The sequence below is a fragment of the Choloepus didactylus genome, chromosome 5 (genome assembly GCF_015220235.1).
Source record: "Choloepus didactylus isolate mChoDid1 chromosome 5, mChoDid1.pri, whole genome shotgun sequence".
Lineage (NCBI taxonomy): Eukaryota > Metazoa > Chordata > Mammalia > Pilosa > Megalonychidae > Choloepus > Choloepus didactylus.
The window spans coordinates 139,776,764-139,804,661 of NC_051311.1; the positions used below are offsets into that span (position 1 = coordinate 139,776,764).

General features: G+C 38.5%; 1 protein-coding gene across 3 annotated transcripts in view; it reads left to right on the forward strand.

The window, feature by feature from the left end:
* PLEKHA8 (pleckstrin homology domain containing A8) overlaps positions 1 to 27,898 on the forward strand; it is a 91,044-nt gene that overhangs the window by 9,496 nt on the left and 53,650 nt on the right. For all 3 annotated transcript variants that reach the window (XM_037836978.1, XM_037836976.1, XM_037836977.1), the window contains exons 2-9: positions 18,039 to 18,155; positions 19,147 to 19,302; positions 20,690 to 20,814; positions 22,726 to 22,884; positions 23,927 to 23,967; positions 25,447 to 25,604; positions 26,879 to 27,038; positions 27,442 to 27,527. In XM_037836978.1, the coding sequence (XP_037692906.1) occupies positions 18,039 to 18,155; positions 19,147 to 19,302; positions 20,690 to 20,814; positions 22,726 to 22,884; positions 23,927 to 23,967; positions 25,447 to 25,604; positions 26,879 to 27,038; positions 27,442 to 27,527 (1,002 nt within the window). The remainder of the gene's footprint in view (positions 1 to 18,038; positions 18,156 to 19,146; positions 19,303 to 20,689; positions 20,815 to 22,725; positions 22,885 to 23,926; positions 23,968 to 25,446; positions 25,605 to 26,878; positions 27,039 to 27,441; positions 27,528 to 27,898) is intronic.

The window sequence follows — 27,898 nt, forward strand, 5'->3', positions numbered from 1 at the left end:
TGGGTCTGAAGGGGACTATCTGTTTCTTTTTTGGCTCAGTGGAGAAAGCCCCAGTCATTTTCAGTTTCCAGGGCTGTGACTCTGGGAAGGGTGGAGACACCACAAGCAGAGAGCGAGACCATTGAAAGGCTAATGACCTCCACCTAAGGGGTCTGTCTTCTCTAGGAGGAAAGGGGTGGGGCCCTTTCCATTTAGAACCAGACCCCAGAGTCTGGGGGAACACAGCCATACCTCCTCAGACCAGTCAAGAATTATAGGCTAACAGGCGTCACCTGCTGGGCAGAAAAGCACAGTGACCCGAGGCATCAAAGGGTGGAGCAATTTTCTAAGACACACCCACAGGGAAACCAGATACTGAATATTTCTTCCCTCTGGGACCTGAGCCTGTTCTGGTCTGAGAAAACCCGATTTGGATAACCAAGGAAACCATGCCTAGACAACAGAAAATTACAACCTACACTAAGAAAAACAAAGTTATGGCCCAGTCAAAGGAACAAATGTACACTTCAACTGAGATACAGGAATTTAAACAACTAATGCTAAATCAATTCAAAAAGTTTAGAGAAGATATTGCAAAAGAGATGGAGGCTGTAAAGGAAAAACTGGACATGTATACGGCAGAAATCAAAAGTTCAAAAAACCTACTAGTAGAATCTATGGAAATGAAAGGCACAACACAAGAGATGAAAGACACGATGGAAACATACAACAGCAGATCTCAAGAGGCAGAAGAAAACACTCAGGAACTGGAGAACAAAACACCTGAAAGCCTACACGCAAAGGAGCAGATGGAGAAAAGAATGAAAAAATATGAGCAACGTCTCTGGGAACTCAAGGATGAAACAAAGTACAATAATGTACGTATCATTGGTGTCCCAGAAGAAGAAGAGAAGGGAAAGGGGGCAGAAGCAATAATGGAGGAAATAATTAATGAAAATTTCCCATCTCTTATGAAAGACATAAAATTACAGATCCAAGAAGCGCAGCGTACTCCAAACAGAAGAGATATGAAGAGGCCTACACCAAGACACTTAATAATCAGATTATCAAATGTCAAAGACAAAGAGAGAATCCTGAAAGCAGCAAGAGAAAAGCAATCCATTACATACAAAGGAAGCTTCATAAGACTATGTGCGGATCTCTCGGCAGAAACCATGGAGGCAAGAAGGAAGTGGTGTGATATATTTAAGATGCTGAAAGAGAAAAACCACCAACCAAGAATTCTGTATCCAGCAAAGCTGTCCTTCAAATATGAGGGAGAGCTCAAAATATTTTCTGACAAACAGACAATGAGAGACTTTGTGAACAAGACACCTGCCCTACAGGAAATACTAAAGGGAGCACTACAGGGTGATAGAAGACAGGAGTGTGTGGTTTGGAACACAATTTTGAGAGATGGTAGCACAACAATGTAAGTACACTGAACAAAGGTAACTATGAATACAGTTGAGAGAGAAAGATGGGGAGCATGTGAGACACCACAAGAAAGGAGGAAAGATAAAGACTGGGACTGTGTAACTTGGTGAAATCTAGAGTATTCAACAATTGTGATAAAATGTACAAATATGTTCTTTTACGAGGAAGAACAAGCAAATGTCAACCTTGCAAGGTGTTAAAAATGGGGAGGCATTGGGGGAGGGATGCAATCAGCATAAACTAGAGACTGCAACTAATAGAATCATTGTATTATGCTTCATTTAATGTAACAAAGGTGATATACCAAGGTGAATGCAGATGGGGGGGGGATAGGGGAGGCATGTTAGACACTTGACATTGGTGGTATTGTCTGATTCTTTATTCTACTTTGATTTAAGGTTATTTTTCCTTGTGCTGCTTCCTAGCTGTCATTTTTTTTTGTTTCCTCTTTCTTTTGCCTCTCTACCTTCTTTGACTCTCCCTCTTGCCTTGTGGAAGAAATGTAGATGCTCTTGCTTAGTATGAGCAGAATGTTCAATTAGGATGAACTTAAATGTTTGGAAATGAACAGGGGGGTTGGTAGCAAGATGTGAGAATAACTAACAGCGCCGAATGGTGTGTGAATGAGGTGGAAAGGGGAAGCTCAGAGTCATATATGTCACCAGAAGGAAAGTTGGAGGTCAAAAGATGGAAATGTATAAAACTGAATCCTATGGTGGGCAGTGTCCATGATCAACTGTACAAATACTAGAAATCACTTCATGAACCAGAACAAATGTATGACAATACAATTAGAAGTTAATAATAGAGGGGCATATAGGGAAGAACTATATACCTATTACAAACTATATACTACAGTTAGTATTTTAACTTTTTTTCGTAAACAGTAACAAATGTACTATATCAATACTAGGAGTCAACAATTGAGGGGGGTTGGTTAGGGATAGGGGAGGTTTAGAGTTTCCTTTTCTTTTTTTCTTTTTTCATCTTTCACTTTATTTCTTGTCTGGAGTAATCAAAAGTTTCTAAAAATTGAACAAAAATTAAGTGTGATGGATGCACAGCTGTATGAGGGTACCCAGGGGCAAGTGATTGTACACTTTGGATCTTTGGATAATTGTATGGTATCTGAACAATCTCAACAAAAATGGAAAAAAAAATAAAAATAAATAAAAAAATAAAAAAAAAGCAACACTGGTATTCCCCATTGATTCTAGTGTGTGATGTGGTTGGAGATGTTGGGAGTGACCCACAGGGTTTTTATGTCATTGAAGTGGTCTGTGGATTGAAGAAGCTTGAAATCGTGGTTCTCAGTTGCAATCTCAGGGTTTAATCCTTACCACTTCCTGTTACCATACTTTCATCTTGCTTATGTTGAGCCAAAGCTAGTTAAATTCCATTAGGAATGGATTTGAGACAGACAACAAAACAGGCACAAGACAGATGAATGAGACTGCAAAGGAGGCATGTCCTCAAACTGCTATAATGCTTGGACATTTCTCTGTTTTCGGGTTGGCTTGTGGGGTATGTGGCAGTACAAAGGAAAGATGGAAAGATGGATAATACTTAATATTGAGTTAGCTGGAGGGAGGGGTGACCTTTCTCAGTATTCCTAACACATCAAAGGAAGTAAAATATAATTTCCTTGAGAATCTACTCCATTTCCTTTGGATAGAATTGTTACTATATATTTCAAGACAAGGACAGCTCTGTCTTGATTTTTAAATTCCAGAGGAATTGTTTCAACAGTCTACCTTGAACATGGTTTAATAGCCCCAGTCATTCGTTCAAGAAACACTTACTGATTACTAACTTCTTTTGAGACCCTATGTGTGTGTTGGAGATACTGCGTGAGTAAGACATAATCATTGTTCTCAAGGAGTAGTCTGGTAGACTCATAGTAATAGTCTAGTTGAAATCCTTCTCAACCATGAAAATGTCCTTCCAGCTAAATTAGCAAATTTGATCAGGTAGTTACCCCAAAGCTATTGCTTGGCAAGGATTAGAGGGACCATGTTGCATATAGCTGGTCCTAGCACAGTTTAGGTGTTACCTGTCATTCTCTGTGTCTTTACTGTGATTTAAAAAGCAGTTCCATGACAGGCTGGAACGTTAAAGTCTTTGTTCATCCAGATTGACAATACTGATGGCTCGTTGCTTTTCTCCCTCTACTGGTCACTATGCATGAATTAGGTAAAAACCAGCCCTTCAGATTCTGAGGCCAGTGTGTAAGCATCTGGAAATGAGGAGGGAAGAAGGTAAGAAGAAGGTGTAAAACTGGCCAAGGAACAGGCCTACCTTTTTCAAGAGAAAAGTAGACGGAGTCCTTTTTCATGAATGACTTGGGGCAACTTCATGAAAGAAGTGGCACTAAGCGTAGGTAGAATTGGCCAGGAAGAAGGGGGAAGGTGAGGGAACTACTAGGGAGCAGAAGGGACCTTTGCTGAAGAAACTAGTAGGACTAAAAAGAAGAGTCCTTTTGGGGGGGAGCAGGAGGAAATATTGGGGTGTTTTTAGGATGCGGTTAGATTATTAAGCCAAAACTGAGAGTTTAGTTTGGTGTGACAGGGAATCACTCAGGGTTTCTGAATAGGAGGAAAGAACTGTATCTAAGGAAAGATTAAGCTGCCTGAAACGTGATGAGGGAAGTGGGAAAGCTGAAATACAGGGGCAAGAAGATGAGGGAGGCGCGGAGGAAGGGATTATCTCCCATTTCACAGATGAACAAATCAGGGTACAGAAGATAAGTAGTTAACTTAGAGTCTCACAGCTATTACATTTTTTTATTCGATTTTATTGAGATATATTCACATACCATGTGGTCATCCAAAGTGTACAATCAGTTGTTCACAGTACCATCATGTAGTTGTGCATTCATCACCCCAATCTATTTTTTGAACATCTTCCTTGTACCAGAAAAAGTGAAAATAAGAATAAAAAAATGAAAGTAAAGAACACCCAAAACATCCCCCCTCCCACCCTATTTTTCGTTTAGTTTTTTGTCCCTATTATTCTACTCATCCATCCATACACTAGATAAAGGGAGTGTGATCCACAAGGCTTTCACAATCACACCATCACCTCTTGTGAGCTACATTGCTGTACAATCGTCTTCAAGAGTCAAGGCTACTGGGTTGCAGTTTGATAGTTTCAGGTATTTACTGCTAGCTATTCCAGTGCATTAAAACGTAAAAAGGGTTATCTATATAGTTCTTAAGAATGCCCACCAGAGTGACCTCTTGACTCCACTTGGAATCTCTCAGCCACTGAAACTTCATTTCGTTTCATTTTGCATCCCCCTTTTGGTCAAGAAGATGTTCTCAATCCCATGATGCCAGGTCCAGATTCATCCTCTGGAGTCATATCCCACATTGCCAGGGAGATTTACACCCCTGGGAGTCAGATCCCACGTCAGGGGAGGGTGGTGAGTTCACCTGCTGAGTTGGCTTAGCTACAGAGAGAGGGCCACATCTGAGCAACAAAGAAGTACTCAAGGGGAGACTCTTAGGCACAATTGCAAGCAGGTTTAGCCTCTCCTTTGCAGTGACAAGCTTCATGAAGGCAAGTCCCATGATAGAGGGCTCAGCACTTCAAACCGCCAGTCCTCAGTGTTTTTGAGAACATCAGCAACAATCCAGGTGAGGAAGCCCAACACCTCTGCATTTTCCCCCAGCTCCTCAGGGGGGCCCTGCATATGTATTTTTATTCTCTGTCCAAATTGCTTTCGGATGTATCGCTGTTTCATACTTAACCTATGCGAACCTACCGGGTCTTACTTCCTATTAAAAGTTCTATGTAATTATGATATTTGAACGAACTGTGTAAGATAAACTGTTTAGAAAATATAGATCTTGCACCAACTAAATGTCTCTTCCCTTGGTCTCACATGGAATTTGAAGTTTTAAGACGTGGTCAGTATCGTCCTTGACCCTTTGGTCTGATTTGCCCTAGTCCTAACCACTTCTGCTTCATTCATATCTCTAGTTGAAGTCTGGATTCTTTTTCTGCTTTTTTAACAGTTACTCTATATGCTAATACTGATGTTCGTATCTGCTGAGCTCTAGCTCTGCGTTTCAGGTGTCACACAGATAACCAAAGTTCCAGGGGTCGATCAGGTTATACACAAAGGGATCAGCATCTTGGAATCTTGAGATAGCCATTACAATTCAGGAACAGATGTGACTGCTATAAGAAGCTTAAAATCTAGGGACCATTAGGACCATTACAGTTTGTTCCCCTGATAAGCTGTGCTCTAAGGTTCAATTCTGATTTTACACATTGTATTTAGTCCATATTGGCAAGGCATTGTTTGCCTTTGTTTCGGGCGTAGTTCACTCAAAATATTGTCTACAGGATCCATTCACCTCCTTGCGTGTCTCACAGCTTCACTCCTCTCAGTACAGCTATTACATTTTGAACCAAGTCTGCTTAACTCTGTATGCTTCCATGACTTCACACACTCTATGCCCCTTGGCGGGAGCAGTGGAGTATTGAGGCTAAGAGTAGAAGTGATGGTGATTGGGAAGGACCTAGTGACTGACCCGGGGCAGTGGAGCACAGATTGGAGTTTGGATGGTGAAAGAATGCTGACACCATTGAGAGAGACTTTGTAGTCAGGAGAAAGATGACACGTTAAACTTGAAAAGAACCTTAGATACTGTTTGGTCTATCTCTCTCAGTTTGTAAATTGAGAAATAACGCCCAGAATTAAGTGATGTGCTCAAGGTGACACATCTGGATGTTACGAGCAAGATCTTTCTCTGCCTCCCTGATTCTCTACTAAGTTGATGGTGGGAGATGTAAGAGGCACATTCCAGAACAAATAAGTATTCAGCTTGGCAGCCCAAATCCTACAGGAGAAGTGATTTACAGCAGGCTCTAATGGAAAGTTCTAAAGAGAATTTGATATAATGCATTGTAAAAGTAATTTTAAAATTAAAAAAAAAAAAAAGCATTGTAATTACCGTTAGTCTCGTCACCATCTGCATGCCTGACTCCCCACTAGACTATCACTCCTTGAGGATTCTGGTGTTCTTTTCTCTGAGTCTCCAAGCCTGACAAATTGAAACTGCTCAGAAGACACTTTGGGAGTTAATGGTAAATTAAGAAGCCTGTAATTTAGCTAATGCTTAGTTATTATCCATTACCAGGAGGGGTGTCTCTTTTCCTTCTTCCTTCCTCCCCAGCCTCAGCAAGGGTCTTACTAACTGACCTGGCTGTGGAAACTAAGGCTTTTTTTTTCTTCAGAAAGATTGTCAATCCTACAAGAAACTTAATCTCACATTACTTTCTTGACATTGGTTAACTTTCTCTTGAAATAGATTCTGGGAAAGAATTGAGTTTCCTTTTCTGTTGTATCAGAACAGAGATCTATAGGTTTTGAAAGCTGGAAGAGACTACATAGACTTGCTGAACTCACTGTAATTTTGGAGAAAAGGAAGCTGATGCTGAGAGAATTTAAGGGACTTATTTGACCCTTTTGCTTCTCTGCTTCTCCTGTGCTTCTCCTGTTTATTGATGGTCTGTGTTTTTTCTTATGGTTAGTGAAAAAGCACCTTTCCTTCACTTTTGGCTTAATTTACTATAAAGGATTTAAATATCCCATTCTTAGCAGCATTTTGTTTTGATTTTTTTTATTCACAATATGTCAGTATTTTCTTTTTATCCGTTTTTCCTGTTAAACAGTAAGATTGTAAACTTCTGATTTCCCTTAATACCCTAATTGACAGAAGTTCAGAAGGAACTATGATGGGTTTATAGGCAGAATGCTAGAGTTATACCCAAGCACAAGGCTGACATTTCACTTAGTGGGCATCCTACCTTTCTATTTAAGAGTGTAGGCCGACTATAGCCTCTCTCTCCCACTGATTACAACTGGAAACCCTGAATAGAATACAAAGAGCCATTACATGAGGACACTGAAAAGTAAATGATAGCAGGCAGACTGGGCAAGGAAGACAAAACCCGAAGAATGACCAATTGTGGTGACTTTTCTGGGTTTCTTTTACTCCCTGTTTTATCTTCTGACTTTCACTTCAGGGTATGCTAAATGGGGGCATAGCAGGCCATCTTTCTGACCAGAGAACCTCAAGAAAAAACCCCTGCAAATGAGAGTGTGGGGCGAATCTCTGTGTTTTTCTCCTGTCTCTCTTTTTTTTTTTTCCTCTTCCAGCCTTGCCTTGAGGCCTAGTCAGGTTGTGGGACTCTATTGCCATGCCGTGGTAGTGATGGTGTGGGACCCCAGCACCTGAGAAAACACCTGTCTCATTGGATAGAGGAACTGGAAAAGAATTATTGTTGTGCCAAGAGTCTGTGAGAGAATCCTCAGATTTTTATTTTTTCCTCTTTTTACTTGCCATTTTAGCCTGAGGTTGGGCCCAGCTGACAGAACAGTACAGTAGCACAAGAGGCTAATAGTGTGATAGCACAAGAGGCTAAAACTCTGTGAGAGTCTTTCTTTCTTGCCAAAGGAGCAGAAAAGGAGCCCCTGGGAGCCAGAGAGTTGGGGAAATCCCCAAGAGGAAAGAGCTGGAGGAGAATTATAATTCTGTAGAGGAACCATCCCAAGTCCAACTCTTGCTCCCAAGCTGCACATGTGTGGACCACACCCAAAAAAACATAGCAAGGGTTTTGAGAACTGAGCTACAGTATAAACCACTGCCCAGGTCTCAAACCAATTCATGAGTGATGGTGTTTCTGAGGAGCAGACACAAACAGAAAAGTAAAGACTTGGAAAACTGAACTGATGTAGAGCAACCACCCATAAAACACAAGACTGAACTTGCTGTCTGAACCTAATGAAGTTATATAATGCTAAAATAAAAAAAAAATAAAAGCAAATTCTACAGAGGATTTTGAATAGGACCCAGAGTCTCACAACTTAATATTCAGATATCCATTCAATTCAAAATTACTTGACACACCAGGAACCAGAAAAATCTGACCAGTTCTCAAAGGAAAAGACAATCAACAGAGGCCAAACTTGAGCCGACTCAGAGGTTGGAGTTATTAGGAAAATACTTTAAATTAAAGCAGCTATTATAACCTGCTCCATGATGTAAAGATGAATACTCTTGAAATAAATAAAAGATATAAATTTTCAGCAGAGAAATATAAACCATGTAAAAGAACCAAATTGGAATTTTGGAACTATAAAGTATAATACTGAAATAAAATTCACTTTTTAGATGAGCACAGTAAAAGAATGGAGATGACAGAGGAAAGAGTGAGTGAACTTGAAAATAGATCAGTAGAAATTATGCAATCTGAAGAACAGAGAGAAAAAATATTGAAAAAAAATTAACAAAGCCTCAGGGACCATGGGACATTAACCAAAGTTCTAACATTTTGGCATTGGCGTCCCATAATGAGAGGAGAAAGAGATTGGTGAAGAAACAACTTTTGAAGTAATAATGGCTGAAAACTTCCCAAATTTAGTGAAAGCTACAGATGTACAGGTTAAGTAGTTAGGTAATGTATCACACAAACAGTAATTAAAAAAAAAAAACACCTCAGTATCTTAATATCAGATGAAGTAGATATCAGAACAAGGAAAATTGTGGCAGGTAAAGAGAGGCATGGCATAATTACAAAAGGGTCAATTCTTCAAGAAGAATTCAAGAAGACAGCAATCCTGACATTTGCAGATGCTCTGAGATATCTAGGGATCTTTAAACACTATGAAGTCTGTATAGTGTGACTAACCCACAGGCAGGTTGGTTTACATTAATTTTTTTTAAGGGCTATCATATGGAAACATATTTCACCAGAGTTTTAAAAATTAAAAGGTTTAAAAAAAAAAAAAAAAAAAAGACAGCAATCTCTATGCATCTAAAAACAGAAAGTCAAAATATATGAAACAAAAACTGATAGAACTGAAAGAAGAAATAGACAAATCCATAGTCACACTTGGAAACTTCAACATTCTTCTCTCGGTAGCCCATAGAAGAAATAGACAGTAATCAGCAAGGGTAGAGAAGATCTAAAGGTGTTCAACCAACTTGACCTAATAGACATTTATGGAATAATCCCTTGAGTGGCAGCAGCAGAATGCTGCAGTTTTTTCCAGTGCACATGGAATATTCACCAAGATAAACCATATTCTGGGCCATAGTAGAAACCTTAGCAAATTTAAATTTGTGTCTGTAACAGAAGTAAGCTAGCAATCAATAACAGAAAGATATGGAAAATCACCAGATACTAGGAAGTTAAACCATGTACTTCAAAATAACCCAAAGAGGAAGTTTCCAAGAAAATTGGAAAATATTTTGAACTTAATGAACATACAACAGTGGTTGGCCAGGATTAAAGGGTGAGGGAGGGTTTGACTACAGAGGAGTAGCACAAGGGAAGTTTTTTTTGGTGAGGTTGTAGACTTTCTCTGTATCTTGATTATTTTGATGGTGGTTATAGGAATGTACATTTATCAGAACTCAGAACTGTTTACCAGAGAGTGAATTTCTCTATATGAAAATTTAAAAATAAATTAAAAAAAAAAAAAAATGTAAGTGTCTATTTAATGCAGCTTTTTTTTTTTTTTAGAGGGATGTTTTTGGATGATCTACTTGTCACAAGGCTGCTAGAAAAAAGAAGGGAAGCCACAGTATTTTTTTAGTCAGATGGGGGTATGACTCATAAGGAATACTTTTTGGTTTGGTTTGGATCTTTAAAGGAATAAGAATTTTGATTTTAAAATGGTGACAGTTGTGGAAAAGCATGAACCATGCCAGTTTAGATCCAAATATAAGTGTGTATTTTTCGAAGAAAGTTATACTCATTGAAAAAAATACTTATTTTCAATATTAGTTAGACTGAAAAAACCTTCTGGGTAAAGATAAGTAAGTTAATTTTGCAAACAGTTGCTTGTTGCACAAAGAAGGGCGGCTATGCTACGTGGGAAAAGAACAAGCTGGTAGCAGTTTTGAAATAATGATCTTCAGAGCCTGGAACTTTTTGGCTTCCTAGGAAGAATGTCAAATAAATGTCACCCCCTGTGCCAGAGCTAGTTAAAGTGACTGCCGGAGGCAAAATGTAAGGCTACCTCCTAGCTCAAGGGGAAAGAGTAACATGACTGATGAGTGATGTCTGCTGTGGGCAAGAGAAAGTAGGGACAAAGTCTTCTATTTGCCACCCTGTATCTTATAGTAACTTTCCTGTAACACTTAGACTGCCCAGAAATTTACCTGTTCTTGAGCTCACCACCACCTACACCACCACCGTTATGCCAAATCCTCTACATTTATCCTCAAATGAAACACATATTTAAAAAGCAGAAAAAAATTATTAAATATAGTAATCTTGGAGATAAATGTTGAGCATTCCCCCCTCTCTTCACCTTCCCCAAGTGATTAGGAAGCAGCACTTTATTACCTTAGTTCTTGGCCTTCCTTCTGCTAAGAATGCCTGCCCTTCTTATACCTACCTATCAAAGTCAGATTTGATCCCCCCTCTTCTGTAAAGTCTTCCTGGCACACATCAGCTCTTCTTTCAGCTTTTATTTTCTTTATGTTTATCCGAACTCTTAATTATTTTCTAACTTGGATTATTCCCTATTTCAAACCGGAAAGCCTTGTTTCTTGACTAATATTATAGCTTCTTTTTTTTATTTTTTAATTTAAATATACTCACATACTATACAGTCATCCGAAGTATAACACAGTTGTTCACAGTTAGATCATATAGTTGTATATTCATCACCAGAATCAACTTTTGAACATTTTCATTACTCCAAAAAATAAAAATAAGAATAGAAATAAAAGTAGGAACACCACCCAAAATGTCCCATACCCCCCCCCTCCATATTATTCATTAACTTTTTGTCCACCTTTTTCTACTCATTTGTCCATACGCTAGGTAAAGGGAGTGTGAGCCGTAAGGTTTCGACAATCACACAGTCACACCATATAAGCTGTGTAGTTACACGATCACCTTTAAGAATCAAGGATACTGGATTGCAGTTCAGCAGCTTCAGCTATTTCCATCTAACTATTCTAATAAACTAAAAACTAAACGGGGATGTCTATATAACGCTAAGAGTTACCTCTAGAATGACCTCTCCACTCCATTTGAAATCTCTCAGCCACTGAAACTTTATTTTGTTTCAATTTTCTTTCCCCATTTGGTCCAGGAGGCTTTCTCAATCACATAATGCAGGATTCAAGCTCATCCCCGGGAGTCATTTTCCACATTGCCAAGGAGATTTATACCCTGTAGTGGGGAGGGCAGAGAGTTTACCACATGAGTAGGCTTAGAGAGAGAGGCCACATCTGAGCAAAAAAAGAGGCCCCCAGGGGTGACTCTTAGGCACAATTATGAGTTAGCTTAGCCTTTCCTTTGCAGTAACAAGCTTTATAAAGACAAGCTTTGTCGAGGCTCAGTCTATTAAGCTGGTTGCTCCCAGTGTTTGCAATAACATCAGGAATTCCCAAGCTGGGGAAGTTGAATATTTCCACATTTTTCCACAGTCCCTCAAGGGGGCTTTGCAAACACTTTTTATTCTCTGCCTATATTACTCTAGATTGTATCGGGGCTTCATGCTAACCTGCACAAACAACAAGGTCTCACTCCCTAGTCAAGATTCCATGTAATTACAGCGTTTGAGTAAACTGACCATATAAGTTAAATTATATGGTATGCTATAGAAAATACAGATTTTGCACCATATAACCATCTCCTCCCTTGTTCCCTCACAGAAGCCAAAGTTTTAGGACATGGTTGATATCATCCTCTACCCTTTAGTCTGATCTACCCCAATCTCAAACTTTAAGTCCATTTTGTTCATATCTCCAATTGAAGTCTGTTCTCCTTTTCAGCCTCTTTAGCAGTTGATTTGTGGGGTAATGCCAACACTCACAGCTACCAAACTCTGGTTCTGAGTCCCAGGTGCCACACAGATACCTGAAGCTCTAGGGACCAACCACGTCACACACAAACAGCTCAGAATCTCAAAATTTGGAAATAACTGTTACATCTCATGAATAAATGTGACTGCTGTAAGAGCTTACAATCTAGGAACTTTTACATAAGCCTTCCCCTTATAACCCGTGCTCCCATATTCAATTCTCAGAGTTTACACATTGTTATTATTCTATATTAGTAAGGCATTATAATGTTTGTCTTTTCATTTCTGGTTTATTTCACTCAACCTACCATCCTCACAGTCCATTCACGTCATTGCATATACCTCATAGCCTCATTCCTTCTTGCTGTTCCCTCATGCAAAAACATTCTTGTATTTGTACATTTAATCATACTCATTGGCCACTCTAGGTTTCACTAGGTTATACAACCCCAGTCTTTATCTTCTGTTTTTCCTTCTAGTATCATACAGACCCCTAACCTTCCTCTTTCAACTGTGTTCACAGTCATCTTTTTCAGTGTACTTACAGTATTGTGCTACTATCACACTGTATTGTGCTATCCATTTCTAGATCTACAAAATCAATCCTCTAGAACATTCTATACTCTTTCAACATCAAATGCCCTATCTCTACCCTCTATCTCCTGATAGCTGCATTTCTACACTCTTCTCCCAGCCTCTCTCCTGTCTTTTCCTATCTGTTTAGTATTTCCTTTAGAGGAGGTCCCCTGTTCATTGAACTCTCTCAATGTCTGTTTACCTATAAATATTTTAAACTCGCCCTCATTTTTGAATGACAGTTTGCCGGGTATAGGATTCTTGGTTGGCAGTTTTTCTCTTCCAGTGTCTTGAATATGTCATACTACTGCCTTCTCGCCTCCATGGTTTCTGCTGAGAGATCTGCATAGTCTTACCGAGCTTCCCTTGTGTATGATGGATTGCTTTTCTCTTGCTGCTTTCAGAATTCTCTCTTTGTCTTTGACATTTGAAAATTTGATTAGTAAGTATCTTGGAGTAGGTCTATTTGGATCAGTTCTCTTTGGGGTATGCTATGCTTCTTGGACCTGTAATTTTATGTCTTTCATAAGTGTTGGGAAATTTTCATTGATTATTTCTTCTGTTATTCCTTCTGCTGCTTTTCCCTTCTCTTCGCCTTCTGGGACACCTATAACATGTATATTTGTGTGCTTCATGTTGTCATTCAGTTCTCTGAGACCTTGCTCATATTTTTCCATTCATTTCCCTATCTGTTTCTTTGTATGCAGGATTTCAGATGTCCTGTCCTCCATCTCATTGATCCTTCCTTCTGCCTCTCCATGTTTCCATTGTGTTCTTCATCTCTTCTATTGCCCGTTTGATTCCCATAAGTTCTGCCATTTGTTTTTTCAAGCTTATGAATTCTTCTCCATGGCCACCCAGTGTCTTCTTTATATCTTTCATCTCTTTTGTCACATTCTCTCTTACCTCGTTGATTTAAAAGATTTGTTTGAACATCTATAATTAGTTGTTTCAACTCCTTAATCTCAGTTGAAATGTTAGTTTCTTCCTTTGACTGGGCCATATCTTCCCATTTCCTGATGTGGCTCAGGATTTTCTGCCAGTGTCTAGGCATTAATTTTCTTGATTGGTTTATTCTGGAGGTTGTTTTCTCTCTTTTGCTTAAGGTTTTCTTGTTGGTTGACTTTGAGCTCTATCTTTTCTTTTTTCTCTCCCTGACAAGTTTTCAGATTGGCTCTTCCCTCCAGTCTTCTCCCCTAAATCAGTTGTCCACCATGGCCTGTCACAGGGATGAGAGGTAGGCACTGGGCACCCCAGAAAGTTCACTGTGTGTGGTAATACAAATCTGCTGGCTTCCAGTGGTACTCTATTTTCTACTGGTCGGCAAGACCTGGGTTTGTTTTGGGGCCTTGCTTTAACAGTTGGGTCTTCCCTATTTCTCAGCCAAAAAAGGGCTGGGTTTCCATATGTGGTCTTTTGTGACTAGCTTCTTTCACTCAGCATAGTGTTTTCAAAATTCACCTATGTTGATGTAGGTATCAACACATCATTCTTTTTTATGGCTAAAAAATATTCCATTTGTGGATATTTACCACATTTTATTATTTATTTATTCATCAGTTGATAGATATGCATTGTTTCCATCTTTTGGCTGTTGCACATAATGCTCCTGTGAATATTCTTATACAAGTTTTTGGGTAGACATGTTCTCATTTTTCTTGGTTGTGCAATTGGTGGGGAATTGCTGGGTCATATGGCAACTTTATGTTTAACTTTTTGAGGAACTGCCAGACTGCTTTCCAAAGTGGCTTCACCATTTTACATTCCCACAAGCAGTGTATAATGGTTCTGATTTATCCACATCCTAATGAATGTGAAGTTGGGTATCTCATTGTGATTTTGATTTGCATTTTCCTTATGACTGATATTGCTGATAATTTTTTATGTGCTTATTGGCCATTTGTATACCTTTGGAGAAATGTTTATTCAGATCCCTTGTCCATTTTTTAATTGGGTTTTTTGTCTGTCTTATTGAGTTGTAAGAGTTCTTTATATAGTCTAGATAAAGTCACTTATCAAATATATAATTTGCAAATATTTTCTCCCATTCTTTGGGTTATTTTTTTTACTTTCTTGATAGTGTCCTTTGCTACACAAAAGTGTTTAATTTTGATGAAGTGCAGTTTATCAATTTTTTTCTCTTGTTGCTTAGGTATCATATTTAAGAAATCACTGCCACATTGAAAGTCACTCAAATTTACACTAGTGTTTTCTTCTCAGAATTTTAGTGTTTATATTTAGGTCTTTGATCCATTTTGAGTTAATTTTTGTACATAGTGGTCCAACTTAATATGGCTATCCGGTTGTCCCAGCACCATTTGTTAAAAAGGCTCTTGTTTCCCATTGAATGGTCTTGGCATCCTCATTGAAAATCAGTTGAACATAGATTGGTTTAATTCTGGACTCTCAATTTTAATCCTTTAATCCGTATATTTATCCTATGCCAATACCACACTGTCTTGATTACTGTTGCTTTGTAGTAAGTTTTGAAATCAGGAAGTGTGACTTTGTTCTTCCTTTTCATGATTGTTTTGGCTATTTTGGGTCCCTTGGGTTTCTATATGAATCTTAAATTCACCTTATCAATTTCTACAAAGAAATCAGCTGGGATTTTGATAGGGATTTCCTTGAATCTGTAGATCAATTGGGAGAGTATTGCCATCTTAGCAATATTTAGTCTTTTGACTCATGAACTTGGAAGTCTTTCCATTTATTTAGATCTTTAATTTTTTGAACAATGTTTTGTGGTTTTCAGAATTTAAGTTTTGCACTTCTTTTGTTAAATTTATTCCTAAGTATTTTATTCTTCTTGATGCTGTTGTAAATGAATTGTTTTCTTAATTTCATTTTCAGATTGCTTCTTGCAACTTTATAGAAAAACAGTTCACGTTTGTATGTTGATCTTGTATCCTGCAACCTTGCTGAACTCTTTATTAGCTCTAATAGTTTTTATTAGTGGATTTCTTTTTTATATATATATTTTTATATATAAAAGCATTTCGTCTGCAAATAGAGATATTTTTGCTTCTTCCTTTCCATTCTGGATACCTTTAATTTCATTTTCTTGCCAGTTTCCCTGGCTAGAACTTCCAGTACAATGTTGAATAGAAGTAGCATGATAAAAGCAGTATCCTTGTCTTGTTCCTCATCTTAGGGAAAAAGCATCCAGTTTAGCCATTAAGTATGATGTTTATGATGTGGAATTTTCATAGATGCCTTTATCGGATTGAGGAAGTTCCCTTCTATTCCTAGCGTGTTGTGTGAAAGGGTGTTGGATTTCGTCAAAGGCTTTTCCTAAGTTTATTGAGATGATCACATGGTACTTCAGAAATCTTTTTGTTTGTGGAAAATCCCAACTCAAAAGGCATAAGTAAAACGGCATTTACTGGCTCACTTACTTGAAAAGTCCAGGGGGTATCTTGCCTTCAGGCATGATATGTTTTTATTGATGGGTTTAAACACTGTCCTCCAGATATGCTTCCCTCCCTCTCTTTCTAGGTGCTTTCAAAGGCATCTTCTCTTTTTCAGGTTCTTAGAAATTGATTCTTATGTTCCAGTGAGGGGAGGTGGCTTAAGGTATAAATAATCAGATCCCTTGCAAAGGGCTAAAGCATCATCAGATAAGTCTAGTTCTAGGAGTTCTAATTCTCTTCTCAACAAGACTTTGATGATCAGTGTGGCCTTCACATTTGGGTTTCTTTAGAATTTGAAACTAAGATCGGGATATGTCACGTTCTGAAATAAAAATTTACAAGTTCATTCCCAGAGGATTGCCTGCCAGGAATTGACTTGTCTCAGTGTGGAGATAAGGTCATGAGGTTCCTGGTATCCAATAAAGGATCCAGGGTCCACCCTGAGAACCTATGAAGAAAGTACCCAATATAAAATGTAATAAGAGGAAGATAAGTGGTAGTCTTAGAAAAGATTACTTATCCTTGGTTGGAAAAAGATATTTCCTATCATGGTATGAATGGTAATTTGTGGTATGAATTATTGAAGAGTGGATGGTGACAACCAGTGTTTATCCAGTTTTGTGTAAGGAAGTAAGAGACATGGTATCTGTCAGGCGTGAGTATTCTGGTCCCTAGAAAATCAGACCCTTGTGAAGTAAATGGTGAGTGAAACATCTTACCTGCCCACCTAACTCCTGAGCTTGGAGTTTAGGTTTAGTGCTGACTATTTAGCCTCCTGATTACTAATTTAGTTTTCCAAAATGACATCATTTTGGCATCAATTGGTATCTTATGCACTTGGTTTCTGTGAATCTGTCCCCAAGGTCCCATCAGACTCGTCTACCTGAACAGCCCCTGTGGTTCAGCCCAAAGCCACCACTGGCCCTCTCTCTGGCTTCCTCAGCCACAGCAGAGTTTTATGCAAGAAATGTATCTCATTTCAGAGAAGGGAATATCCACACCTGACTGAGAGGACCTGAAAAGATTTAGGGAGGAAATGGTAGGGTTTAGAAATGGAGAGATAGCCAGGGACGACTGTCTGTTTTAGGCAGGCAATCCAGCTTGAGCAAAGGGCCAGAGGCAGGAATGCAGCAAATAAATTTGGTTTGACTAGAATATAGGATGTATGAGAGGACTAGATAAGATTGTATTTCTACTGTATAGAGTTGGTCTCCTGAAAATCCATGATACTAAAATTAAAGTAGTCAAGCCTTTGAATGTGTTAAGATTTCTCCATTACAGTGGTAACATACTAAATTGTGTGTATTTATGTTACCTTTTCATCAGGTTCACATGACATGGTGAAAGGGTACTATACTCTTTTTTGCCTCATCACTAAGTTTTGGATAATTTTTAATATTTTCTGTGAGAAAATAACATTTCAACACAATAATCACTTATTTTAGAAAAGTTAGAAATAGCAAAGTATACTACAATAGGAAAAGAGAAAATAAAAATCACTGTAGTCCAACTACCTAGAGAATCATCACTGTGCTTATTACTGACCCTTCCAGACTTCTGTACATTATGTAACTAAAAATATATGCCTGTGTGTGTGTTGGTTTTTAATTTTTCAAAAATAGGATCAAATGTACAGGTCTTTTCCGACTACTCTTTCCCTTTGAATTTCCATTGTAGTGTAAGCTCCTTGGCAACTGGTACACGGCACCCTATGTTAGGTACTATTCCTGCGTCCTGGGAGGCACCTTACGCATGGACAGTGATTGAGACCATGCTCTTGTTTCTGTGTTCAGGTTGGCAGCCTCGATGGTTCCTTCTCTGTGGGGGGATATTATCCTATTATGATTCTCCTGAAGATGCCTGGAAAGGTTGCAAAGGGAGTATTCAAATGGCAGTCTGTGAAATTCAAGGTAAGAAACCAAGAGACTGGCAGGTTTTATTTTTTATTTTTTTCTGCCCCCCAAAATAAAAAAAAGCATTGGCCTCTGCACACCCTTCTTTGCTGCTCTCATAGTACAAATCAAGATAGATAGTGTATGTCCCAAAAGAAAGCCTTGCAAATAAAACCTAAAATCATAGCCAGCCTTTACAAGGAGGTTGGTTAAAAGGTAATAAAGATAAATGAAAGCAATGTGCTTTACCACTTACCTTGTGCTCATTCTTTAGTCACCTGCTCAGCTGGGGCCAGTGGCTATTTGCAGAGCTTATTTAAATCTTTTTACTGCAGTATGAAACATACACACAATGCATAGCACTACCACCACCATCACCACCACACATTCAAAACAAGCAAAAACCTAACAAAGCATTCTTTCTTGGTTTCGGGAATCTTGAAACATGCTTGAGAAGATACAAGGCTCAGAAGAGAAACAGGTTAGATGGGAATTTGTGGAGTGGGTAGGTGGGTGAAGGAGAGTGGTTCACTTGTTCCTTCTTCTGAAGGACTCTGAGGGAACACTTACATTATTGGTCTGACTCATCAGGAGAAGAAGAGAAGAAACATTGTGCTCTTGATTGCTGCCCAATAAACCCCAGAGTATAAAGAGCATCCCCTTGTTATCATGCAAGCCTCTTTAGCCTCTGAGCAGCTAAACACACCCAAGCCAAAAGAGAGATTTTTTTTCTCTATTCTGAGAAATAGAATTCTGTGATTCTTATTAGACCCTTGGTGATGCCCTGGAGCCAATTGCAAAGTTTTTGCTCTTGATCAATAGAGGCATCTAGGAAGAGATAGGTAAACAGAACTTGCTGCGAACTAGGAGAGGTAGTGAGGGCTGGCATCCTGTCTTAGAAGAAGCCTTGGGTCACTGGCACCTGTTGAGATCAAGGAATTGGGTGGGGTGGAGGTTACTCCAGATTGGGCTTTTCTAGGTCTCTGACCTCCTTCTGCCTTGCACCCAGTTCATTCTGTAGATAATACACGCATGGATCTGATAATCCCTGGGGAACAGTATTTCTACCTGAAGGCCAGAAGTGTGGCTGAGAGACAACGGTGGCTAGTGGCCCTGGGGTCAGCCAAGGCCTGCCTGACTGACAGTAGGACCCAGAAGGAGAAAGGCAAGTATTAATTGTCCTTGGGTCTGGGAACCTTGGGAATCACCCACTGGCATGTCTGGTTCCTTATTTGCTATCTTGCCTCTGACCACCTAGCCAGCTTTTTGTTTCATGCAAATGCTATAACTCAGTGGAGTTTAAGCCAGGATCTGTTTTAAACTTTTTACTTATCATATTGTATTGGAAAGAGTACAGGCTTTGAAGCCAAACAGTTGGTTCAGATCATGGCTTTGCAGGTTATGTAATCTCTCTGAGCCTTATTTCCCTCATCTTTTAAGGGGAATTATGAAGGTACCTACCTTAGAAGGATTACCTTGAGGGTTAGTGATGATATGCAAAACTGTCTAGTACCCTATCAGGCATAAAGTTGACCTTCAGTAAAGAATAGCTGTGCCAGAGAAGCCTTGAATCAGGGTGTTTTCTGCAGTAGCACCCTGCTTGTCCCTCCCTTCCCCTGGGATGGGATGGATACTTAATTATCAAGTTGCTGTTGCTTAATGTTCATCAATTCAACATTATTGGGCCTCCTGGGAATAACTTTCTCCTTAGACTGGGGCAAGGGTGCCAGGGCCTACTGCCTGGGACCCAGTTACCACCCTCCTAGTCCTGTATGTACATCTGAAGAGATTGCAGGGGAAGGGGGAGGCCTCTGGGAAAAAGTGTTCTGGGGAATCTTTCTCATGACAGGTGTGGCAGGTTTGCTTAAATCTTCAGGTAGACACAGTAAAAGGGCCTCCTCCTTGGTTGTTCTTTATGGTAAATTGGGAGCAAATTCTAGATGCTCTTGGCTGACTCATAGCAGGTGGTAACATGCAGCTTTTTCATGAACAGGAAAACAAAGGTGGTAGTAATTATAGCTGAGACCTCAGCACCAATGGTGGCTGGAGTGCTTTGCTAATGAGGGGGCAGCAGGTGCACAGAGGGTGCCATTATCCTGGACAGGCAGCGTGCTGAACCAGGTGTTAGCCAAAAACACCAGTGTTTATGGTATTAGAGGTTATAGAATGCTGTTTGCCAAGAGTGAGCAGAGTACTGTATTAGCAGGTTAGTAGCCATGACCGATTTCACAGATAGGGAAAGCTGTGTAACAGAACTGAGACCAAAACCCTGAACCCTTGACTCTGCTCCCAGTTCTGACAAGAGTGGGTCAGATGGTGTGCTATTTCCTTCTTTCTGTACTGATGATTAGTTGGTTCAAGAAACAATTTAGACTGAAAATCTCCTTTACTGTTTTTCTTGCCCCCATTCTTCACCTGTATCACATCTGTAACCAGTACTATAAACATCCAACTTTGGGTATAGGTTATATATTTGACTATCTGTATTATATACTAACTAGCAAATTGGTTATTCGTTCTGATGACTATATTATCTTCATTTTGTTATACAGAGTTTGCTGAAAACACTGAAAACCTGAAAACCAAAATGTCAGAACTAAGATTCTACTGTGACCTTCTTGTTCAGCAAGTAGATAAAGCAAAAGAAGTTACCACAACTGGTGCGTCCATCTCTGAGGTAAAATATTTTGTTTTAGTCATATGAAAAGTAGCAACAGATGGTGCTTACAGGTGACTCTTACTCTCACATAATCCCTGATTATCTTGGAATTTACCATTTTCAGAGAAGTGACAGAATTCACCAGAGAAAAAATGTGTGCATTTCAACATATGGAAGCATACGATTTTCCTCCCTTCCTCCTGGGATGAATTTGGGATTAATTAATTGATAACATTTGGAAACTTTAACTTTAGTACTGACTTGCTAAAATATGTTTCTCCTCCAGTTTGCATCACTTTTTAAAATACAATCTTACCTGTCTTGTAGAGACATTTCTATAGGTATGGCTACTAAGATGCCATATGGCATCTAAGATGTCTGCCACCTTTAATGAGACTAACAGGATTGTATTCCACCGTTGTGATTGTTGCACATTGGAATAAACTAGGGCTTTCAAAGATGGAGAGCCAGCTTTTTTTCTCTCCGTCTTTAGCAGGGAGTGCAATTGTAAACATTATTAATAAAATTATCAGTCATCCTGCAAACATATATTAAAGGGTCTATCTGGTGCTAACAAACATGTTAAATGGCTCACGTTAACCAGAGAGGGTCTCTGCTCTGCTTTCAAAGAAGTTCAAGTATGCAAATAGTGCCTACGAATGAAGAATCTGCAGATTTTGGTGAATGGTTTTAAATTACTCTTAGGAAACAGAAGAACACTATGTTACTAGCAGGGTATATGCTTTTAGTTTTTCTAGTAAAGGTGATTTAACTCTTTTTATTCAGTTTCATTTAGGCTCTTTTATTCATTCATCAGCTGCCTATTGTGCATAAGACACTGTGTTGGGTTTGGGGTGAGGAAAGGATACCAAAAAAGCATGTCAGTCCTGCTCTTGGGGAATTTTTAGTCTAAAGCAATGATTCTCAATTCAGGGCAAATTTGTACACACAAACACCCCACCCCCAGAGATATTCGGCAGTGTTTGGAGACATTTTTGGTTGTCACAACTGAGAGAGTGCTACTGGCGTTCAGTGGGATGCTGCTTAACATCCCAAAATGGACAAGAGAGTGCCACTGCTCCCCACCCCTGCCCCCAACAAAAAAATTAACCAGCCCAAAATGTCAGTGGTGCTGAGTTGGGAAGCCCTGGTCCAGAGGGAAGGGGAAATATGAACACAACAATTTTTAATTCAAGGAAGAAAGTGCCTTATAATAAATGCCCTGGGAACTTGTTAATGAAAGTGTGCTCTACAGTCAGCAATATCACCTGGCACCTTGTTAGAAATACGAAATTGAGGAAAACATAGAGGCCAATAAACTCTGCATTCTCCAGTTGGGATGTGGACTGTTTTATGAACAACTTTTTAATATCAATATCCAGAGGAAAAATGGTACAAAAAAGTAAAATAACTTGGAGGAAAAAATTGATTAAGTATCCAAAGGAATTCCAGGTGCTGGCACCCCTTGGACTCATCTGTACTGAAAACAAACCAAAAAAAAAAAAAAAATTCTGAAAGCAAGTGATGTGGGATTTGTGATTTGTGATTTCTTCTTCTGTGGAACCTCATTTTCCTCAGTCAATGGGAGACATTTTCCCATCGATCCCTCCGGTCTTCGGTTCTCATGATTCCATTTCATGTCTGTGAGGGCTTTGTGGCCAGTACCTGGCACAGTATTTTGTTGAGTTGAAAGAAGTTGTTGCCTACAGCTGGAGTGGTGGGTGAGTGTGAAGAATTAGATTGAGGGCAAGGCTTGTGTATGGTTAATAGACAAGTTTGATTCACTCACTCTTTTTCTTTTATGACTGATACATGTATTTGTCCAGCAAAATGGATAGATACATTAGATTGTCCTTTAAGGACATTCCACAATTCGGCTTTTTCTTTTTTGGCAAGATAAAGGAGTCTTCCACTCTGGTTGTTTCACAGGAGGGAATTGATGTGGGAACTCTCCTGAAATCAACCTGCAATACTTTTCTGAAGACCTTGGACGAATGCATGCAGATTGCAAATGCAGCCTTCACATCTGAGCTGCTCTATCACACTCCCCCGGGATCTCCGCAGCTGGCCATGCTCAAATCCAACAAGGTAAAAATGTATCTCAACTTGGCTGCTGCAACAGGACATAATGGAAAGTAGAAAAGTTAAGAAAGTGATATGCTGAGCTATGTTCTCCATCATCCTTTGGTGACTCATAGGGCTGTATTAAATCCACTTTTAGATCTGTCTTCAGCCATTCAAGATAGAAATTTGAGGGTTATTTACTCCCCATATCCAGTCAGTGATTTTTGGCAATTTTATCACCTCAATGTGTCTCTAATGTAGCCTCTTTTTTAACCTCCTTGTTCCAGTTGAGTATTGTCTAGACTTTGGTAGTCTTCTAACTAGTCACCTTCAGCCTGACCCTTCCAGTCATCTGACAGTATTTCTCTTAATATAGTGTAAATTGGATCATTTCAACTAAACCCATTCTTAAAGGTTAAAATAAAAACTTCTTATCCCCTTCCCACACCACCAGCCTCTTTCCCTGTCATTAGCTGGTTTGAACGTGATCAGTATTAACGGCTTATAGTTCCCTCCACATCTTTGTTCCATTTCCCAATGCCAAGAATGCCCTTCTCTATATTCCCCTGGTCAGCTGTTACTCATCCTTCAAGATAATCTTCCTCTTTGAATCCCTAGATTGGGCTCAGATCTCCTCCTCTTTTCTTAAAGCCTATTTTAGCCTTATTGGATATTGAAATTATCTTAAGGGCAGAAACCTCACAATGTTTTTCTTTATAAATCCAGTGTTTGATACAATGCTGAGACATATTCTGTTTATTAATAAACTGAGCATAACTGACATTCCAGAGCAAACCAATCACCAAAGATTTGGCTCTGGTGATTAGGTGCTTCAAAAGACCATCTTCCTTTTTCTTAGAAATTCACATACCTTATTTGAATAAGGAAGAAGGGCTGTTTGGGTTTAATGACACTCTTTTTTTGGGTAAGATCTAGAATTTTTCTTATTCAGTGGGGGCAGTGTATATTATGGTCATATTCACCACTTGTCATCTATGATAGAATTCTAAATATGTTCTTTTGGAAGTTTAACATATGAATGTTCATTTCTTTGCTTCTTTTAAAGATGAAACATCCTGTTGTACCGATTCATAATTCATTGGAAAGGTACAGTAACTTTTTTTGTATTTTTATTCTTTCTGAAACTAAAAAAATGATATTATTATTCCTTATTAAAAAAAATAAAGATATTTTGATCATGTGATAGTTTTTCTCATGATTTGAGATGATACCAGAAGGAAACAGTATCTGCCTCTCCTCTTGGGGGTGAACCTAAAGCAGTTCAGTTCCACATTCAGCACTGACTAATAGGGAAGATATTTGTATTTCCCCTAGGATATGGATCTCAACACATTTTAGTGACTTTTAGTCTCTCTAGTATACTGAAAGTTGAAAATTCTGTTATGGAGGAATGTGTTTTTATCCAGAAAAGGCAGTACTGTTTTGTTTTGTTTTACAAAAAACATCCTTGTTAGCTTTACAGGTTAAAAAGAAAGCATTTAAAGAATATCAGAATCTTTATTTCTATTTCTCTAAATGCTCCTTCAATTAAGAAGAAGTACACATTTATATAATTGTGTTCCTGTTATTTCATGCTTATAGTTCATAAAAGCATCCCCATGTATTGACATAGTCCATATGTTTGTCATTTCAAATTATTATTTAATATTATGTCTCCCTTTTATATTGTCATTTGCTTAATTAATTCTTTGTTACAAGTATTACACCCAATTTAGTTGTTTACAGTTTTTCCATATTCTAAATATATCTCCTAGGAAAAACTTTGTAGATTTTTTTTTTCTTTTCAGGTATTCTCTGGATATATTTCTAAATTTTTAATTGCTAGATTGAAATACGATATTTCCTTAGGAAATAACAAATGCTTTTCTTGGAGTCATCATGTAGTTTTTGTCCCTTTCCCCTTATTTTTCTTAGAAGAAAATACGTTTGTTCCAATTTGGCTGCTTATAATTACCCATAATAAGATGTTATGATTTTCCCTTTAACAAATAGCATCAGCTGTTACTTGCATATTGAATAGCCTGTTCTGTTACCCTAAAGAGCAGGTCTGTCAGGATATGTTCTGCTCCTACTGTTTTTTGTTTGTTTGTTTGTTTCTATCAGATATATTTCCCCTGACAAGTTGCTTCTAGACAGTTAATTGCTAGGCAAACCAGTGGATATGTGGAAGAGAGAAAAAGCCTCTCAGGGAGACATGGAGGAAAGTAAGAGAATTGTTAAATGTGGCACCTGGAGAGAGCTGATTGCAAACTAAAGAGCTATCTTTGACTATTTCCTGATACTGATGGGGAACAAGAAGATTGGGTTAGCTGTGGGTGCAGGAAGGGCCTTTAATGACTCTTTGATTTCTAAACTGCTTCCTTGAGACAGAACTGCCCCCATCACTGGCAGACAGGGTGAGGAAGTCTGGCTTGATTTAGCAATTCTGCTTTTTAATTGATGTTAAAAGGAGTTGATGACTATGAACCATTCCCCCATTCTTCAGAATAAGATCTACCTGGACTATCTATTTATGATCAAGTAATTGGATTTTGGGTGTTTGTTTCCTTTTAAAACATTTTTCAGGCAAATAGAGTTGAGCAGTTGTGAAAATGGATCTTTGAATATTGAGATAAGTGATGTTGAAGAAATCCTAACAAAAAACAAGAGCCCCTTATTTTTGAAATCTTCAGAGAGAGACTACAGCATATCAAGTGAAGAAAACTTAAATGATAATATAACAGGTAAAAACAAAAGTAGTGAATGTCTGAAGCAAACCATTGAACAACAGGATCTTGGGGGTTTGGTTCATTATCTATGGTGTGACCTAACGCTTAATAGGAACAAACCTCAAGAGAGTGCACTTGGTGTCTCCTAAGGAGGATATTGTCTTGGAAACACCATGTCACTTGACTGAACAATATTCTGCCATCTCATGGGACCAACGTTGAGCAGGCAGAATGAAGAGGAAGTTTACCAGTGTGTCTTCTTGGCTGTAATGTTCATGGGCTGCAGTTGAACAGTGGCTGCCTTTGCTGATTTTTAGAGGGTATAAGCACTTCACTAGTCTTCCACCCTGAATCTCAAAGGTCTTTGAGCTTAGACTAAGCTAACAGTCTAAGAGTGTAAAATTATGACAGTTTAGCTTCTCATCCTCCTAGTTTCTGCTGGGTTCTAGGGCTGTCAGAATTCACCATCCACCATCTACTTTTCTTCACCTGGCCTTCTTTCTGTTCCTCAAGCCAAAATCCCATATCCCAGGTCATACTCCTCTAGTTGAGAATGGTGCGCTTCCAAATGTGCTACCCATTGACACCAAGACACTGTTAACCGCTAAAACCCATTTCAGATCAGTCAGCAATAGCCATTTTAGAGTTTTGAGTTGTGTTATACATGCCTAATAAACATTCTGAAATGAAATCTTAAAAACAATTTCCTCCTCATCTCTCCTGAAATGAGAAAAGTTGTTTTTATAGATGAATCAGGGAAAAGAAAGTTTGTGTTCTTAGCTATTAACCTGAGACAAGAAATCTTTTTCCTAGTCATTGAAGTCATATCTCTTGAGAAAATAATAAAGACAAAGGAATTTCTGTCAAAATAGTACCCTCATTTATTTGGCTCAGTAATTTGATTTCTAGGAATTTTCCCTTAGAGAATAGTCAGATTTAATGTCAGAGATCTGTTGACAGGGATGTTCTTTATGGTATTATTTATAATAGTAAAATTTTGGAAATCATGTAAATGCTCTCCACATACACATGATGCAATAGTTGGAGGCAATTAAAGTTGTGGTTTTGAGGTATTTTGAGTGTTATTGAAACTATTCATGATGCACTGTTAAGTGAAAACAAGAATACAAACCCAGTATTGTTTGTGTATGTCTGTATGTGTGTGTATAGTATTTCATTGATATTTATTTCTGTATACTTTTCTGTTTTAGAAAATTTTAACAATGAATATGTATAATTTTTACAATAAGTTTATAATAGGTTAGTAATAATTATCTTCCACTCTACAGTCCAAGGAGAAATAATGAAGGAAGATGGAGAAGGAAACCTGGAAAATCATGACAGCAACTTGGCACAGCCTGAATTGAACTCCTCAAGTAGCTCTCCAGAATCCCACTGGGAAGAAGGCAAAGAAGTTATCCCAACTTTCTTTAGTACTATGAACACCAGGTATTCTATACCCCCTAAACTCACTGACAGTTGGATACTAGCCTCACTTCTGCAAAATCAGTCCTGGTATTCCTATTTAGTGATGGCTTATTCTAAGAGAATAGGGAATATGATATGCCAAGTATCTGCTTTACTATGCACCTTTTCCAAAGTAATGGATGAGAAGCAATTGGATTGTAAGAGTATACTGTGAACAAATTACAGCTTCCTTTGGTGCATTATCTTTCGAAAAAAATTTTATTCAAACCTGTTGTAATAGAAAATCAGTCACTAAGCATATCTGTGAAACCAGGCCAAATGATTTGCCCTGCAGAGGGGCAGCTGTTTCCATGACTACCTCTGAACTGCAGAGAGTGCTGGTATATTTTCAATCTTTCCTCTTCTGTATCACCAAATCATTTAGCTTTAGTGACATTGAACTTCTGGAAGACAGTGGCATTCCAACAGAAGCATTCTTGGCATCATGTTATGCTGTGGTTCCAGTATTAGGTAAGATTGCTTCAGTTGCCTTACATTCATTGGTCTCTAGAATCTGTCTCACTGCAGTTATTTAAATATCGTGAACATGTGTGTAGTGAGATGACCCTTCTTTTTGACTACCTCTTCATATCATCAGCCACAAAGCAAAAGTACATGACCTTAAATGTTGTTGCGTATTTCCATTTCATTTCTAAATAGGGTTGAATATTGACTGAAAGAGAGGATTCCAATTCCTAGGAACCATGCTGAAAAACAAAAGTGACTTTCAAATCCAGTGATACTACTGGGAAAATATTTTACAAGTTAAAATGTTTTTACAAAGATTATAAAAAAAATTATACGTAAAAATTTATTTAAGTTCAAATTTGCATTTACTTATC